Raw genomic sequence first — 4,076 nt, 5'->3', positions numbered from 1 at the left:
CCTCCAGCTCTGACGATGATGCGCCTCCGCATGCCGACGCCTACACGGAGGAGGGGCACAGCCACACCGACGACCGTAAGGGGAAGGGGCCGGCGAGGAAATGGTGATTTCCTCCGCCCTTCCCTGTTATGTTTATATTTTTAACTATGTTTTAAGTTTGTAGTATGGATTTATCATTGAACTCCAATGAACCATGCTTCTTTTGTCCAGCGATGCTAGTTGATCCGATGAACTGCGTGTTTATTACGTAGTGTTGCATGGCTTGCATGGTTATGATGGTTCGGATATGAGGGACACGGGTGGAAGCCACCAAGTGAGGCATGTCTGCGGGCGTTTCAGGGGCTGGATTTGCAACCTGCGGTTGTAGATGCTCTAAGAGAGATGAATAGGAATACATGTGGGCCTTCTCCATGCTCTTTTAAGCTTTATGTTAGGAGAGAGAAAGGTAGGAGAGAAGACCGGTTGCATGCATATGCTAAAATAATCTCCCTCCCCCGTCAAAAAACTTCCATTTAATTTCATTGTGGAAATTTGGATGATTGATATTTTCTGGATCAAAACTTCAATTTTGATTTTTTTTATATATTTGAATTCAGAGCAAGAAGATCTTCAGAACAAGATCAATTTTGGATACATTTGAACTAGTTTTAATTTCACTGATTTCAAAAAACAGATTCACTCAATTCAAAACATAAATTTCACTTATATCCAAAAAAATCACTAACCTCAAATGATTTCACTCATTTTACATAATGGATTTCACTAATTTGAAATGATTTCACTCATTTCGAAAATAGCTATCAGTCATTTGACATTTCAATGATTAGTTATCTTTCAGTTACATTCAAAATCCAATTTCACTCAGTTCCAAAAAATGATTTCCCTGAAGTAGTTTCAAAATATGTGTGAGATTTATTTTTGGTATGTGAACTTTGTGAAAACAGGTAAGAGGCATCGTGGTTTAAAAAAATGGGCTACTGAAATGTGATTGTAAAAAATTAGTTGCTCTTAAAAGGATTGAAACCTTATTTTTGAAATACTAAGTTTCAGTCTTTTGCAAAAAATGATAGTGAAATATGTTTTGGAAAGGATTTAAATCTTATTTTTGAAGAATTGAAATCAGTTCTTTGACAGTTGAAATAATCAGTTCACTCATTGTGAAATATGAATTTAGAATTGGAATAAGTGAAATGATATTGTAGAAAATTAAAATGTTTTATGCCAGTCTTTTGAAAAAACTAAGTTTCAGTATTTTGTAAAATATGATAGTGTATGTTTTTGAAATGATTGAAATCTTCCTTTTGAAGAGTCAAAGAACTGATTTCGATTCTTCAAAATGATATTTGGATGAATTGTGTTATTTCCTATAACTATTTTGAGTGTTGTGGAAAGAGAAAAAAAGGGGGAGGACGTTTAGAGGACATGATTGGATTGCTGGCTCGCGTATTGCGTCTGTAAACAGGTCCGGACGTTGACGCGGTCTGTAGCTGGATAGTGTGTCCGTTTCAAGAGTCGACGTTAAAGATGCCGTGGTAATTTGAACTGATTGTGCAACAATTTATGACCAAAGTTGAAAACAGCCAAAATACGCCATGGATTCCGAAACGAAAGGCAGGAAACAAGATCTAAGTACAATAAAAGTGAGATAACCCAGTTGAAGATTCCGAGCTTATTCTCCGCTCTACAAATCACCTTGCAGCTCCAAACGACGACTCGACGATCAACGACTCTAAGCAAACAAAGCAATCAAAGTGAACGTACGCGCGCATGGTGCAAACAACACCGTCCTCGGACTTGCAAACAAGCATTCTCCTCCAATCCATCCAGGAACCCAACGCATGCACTGGTTGCGTACGTTCAGCTCAAGCCAACGCGGCGCCCGGTGCCTTCGCCGGGTAGCGGAGGACGCAGTCGCCCCACGGCCCCTCGTCGGCCGCCGCGGGGCGCCCGTGTGCGGCGACGCGCTCCCACAGGGCGCTGCTCGCCTTGGGCCCGCTCCCCATGCCGAGCTGCCACACGCGGTCGCCCCTCCGGACCCGCCCCCTCGCCTCGTGGTACCCGAGCTGGTACCACAGCGACGACGCCGACTGGTTTCCGAACCGCTGGAACGTCGCCAGAGCCGCCTCCGCCTCCCTCTCCCCCAGCCCCAGCCCCTCCGCTAGCCTCCGTATGTTCGGCATCCCCGACGACGGTAGGCAGAAGTGGCTCGCCGCGGCCAGGAAGTTCGGCTTCGGCGCCTCCACGTGGCCTTCTCCGCCTTGGAGGTTTTTGATGCTCCTGCGGTGGCGGTGGAATCGCATGAGCGCTGCGGCGTAGCGGAGCTTCTCGTGCCATGGGAGGATGGAGGCGCCGAAGGCGGGGAGGTGGGCGCGGAGGAGGTCCCGGAACAAACGTCCGAGGCCGCGCCCGATGGTGAACCCCGTGATGCCCTCGTCGTCCTCCTCCCTCACGGCCAGATTGTAGCCGCCGTCGTCGGCCGCGATGGTCGTGCGCTTCAGCGCGACGAGCCGGTACTTGACCGGCGCTGCCGCCGATGCGGTGTTCGACAGCAGCGCGGCGGCGCAGCCGGTGCGGAAGAAGCAGTTGAGGAGCAGCTTGCTGCGGTCTCTCCCTCGGTACCACCCGAGTGTGACGATCTCCGCGCTGACGACGACGGCGTAGTCGACGGCGCCGTCGTGCGCTCTCAGGATGCCCCTCGCGACGTCCAGACCGACGATGCCCGCCGCGCACCCCATGCCGGACAGGTTGAAGGTCTTGACGTCGCTGGGCATGCGGTAGCGGTTGGCGATGATGGCGGTGAGCGACGGGGCAGGGCCGAACCCGCTGCAGTTGACGACGAGCGCGCCGATGGCGGACGGCGGCACGCCCGTCTTAGCGAACAGCTCGTCGAGCGTGGGGAAGAAGAGCATCCCCGCCTCCTGGACGGCGTCGGCGTGCGTGGCGGACGGCGGGAGGTAGTGCAGCGCCGGCGGGAAGTAGGTCTCGTCGCCCATGCCGCTGTCCTCGACGACCCTGGACATGAACTCGACGCTGCCGTCGTCGAAGCAGCCGATAAGGCGGAGGTGCTCGAGCAGGCCCGGGATGGTGACGCGCAGCCGGCGGGGCGGCTTCAGGTACGCGAAGTCGACCAGGCCGATGTCCGCACGTCGGCCGGAGCGCCACAGGTGCGTCATCATCGCGCAGACGGGGAGGAGGTACAGCGCCGCGTGGCGCCGGAAGACGAGGACGGACAGCTCGGCAGCGAGGCACAGGATGAGGACGGCGACGCCGAGGACGCCGTGCACGGCGGCGAGGAGGTGGTCTCTGTGCGCCATCTCCATGTCCGTTCGGCCTGCTGCTTATCTCGCGATCTCTTGAGTGTTTTGGACGCTGATTCTCCTGTAGTGTATGTGCGTAGCGTACGATGCGATGGCTCTCTTATATGGTGTGTCGTCTCCAGCTCATGTGACCGTGACAACTCTGCATGCACATGTGCACGCCATGAATTGTGTCGACCATTGCAATGTACGTACGTCAAGATTGATCGTGTTGCCCGCGTAACATGGTCGAAAACTGCTAAAAAAAACAAGACGGTTTGCTTTGAGATGGATGCAACCAGACTTGAAGGGACAAGATCGATCTGGCCGGCCACATAAAAGCGAAGAGTAGTAGCTTTCGCCATGAACGCAGCCGGCCTATGAACAGTAGCGCTAGCCGCCCTCTAGTGTCCTGGTTACAGACGCTGCACGTATACGTGCCGGGCACGCGGGCAGTAGCTAGCATGGTCAAGCCTCTACATGCACGTACCAACAGAGGGAGAGAACATCCTCAAAAAAAAAACAGAGGGAGAGAACATGCAGCATGCAAGGGGAGGGGAGGTACGTACGTACGTAGAGCCGATCGGTCTCGATCGTGTCGTCCTAACGCGCGGCGCACATGGGCGCTGACGAGGCAGGGATCGTGCGTGCTTACACGGGAATGGCCAAGCAGGGGTGCAAATGCGCAACGCACGGTTGGTGAAGGGTGCAATATGGGTGGCACCTCCAAGTCCTTTCCATGGGCGATTCAACTCGGTGGCTCCGGCAGGCTACAGTGTC

General features: G+C 52.6%; 1 protein-coding gene across 1 annotated transcript; it reads right to left on the bottom strand.

The window, feature by feature from the left end:
• Positions 1–1,533: 1,533 nt before the first annotated feature.
• LOC119311192 (3-ketoacyl-CoA synthase 4-like) lies at positions 1,534–3,373 on the bottom strand. The gene has a single exon (XM_037586829.1). The coding sequence runs from the start codon at positions 3,318–3,320 to the stop codon at positions 1,863–1,865; it is 1,458 nt and encodes a 485-aa protein (XP_037442726.1). The 5' UTR covers positions 3,321–3,373; the 3' UTR covers positions 1,534–1,862.
• Positions 3,374–4,076: the final 703 nt, after the last annotated feature.

This window comes from Triticum dicoccoides, chromosome 5B, assembly GCF_002162155.2.
Source record: "Triticum dicoccoides isolate Atlit2015 ecotype Zavitan chromosome 5B, WEW_v2.0, whole genome shotgun sequence".
NCBI lineage: Eukaryota > Viridiplantae > Streptophyta > Magnoliopsida > Poales > Poaceae > Triticum > Triticum dicoccoides.
Note: the sequence above shows the minus strand (reverse complement) of the source record. Positions and strands in the feature narration are given on the sequence as shown.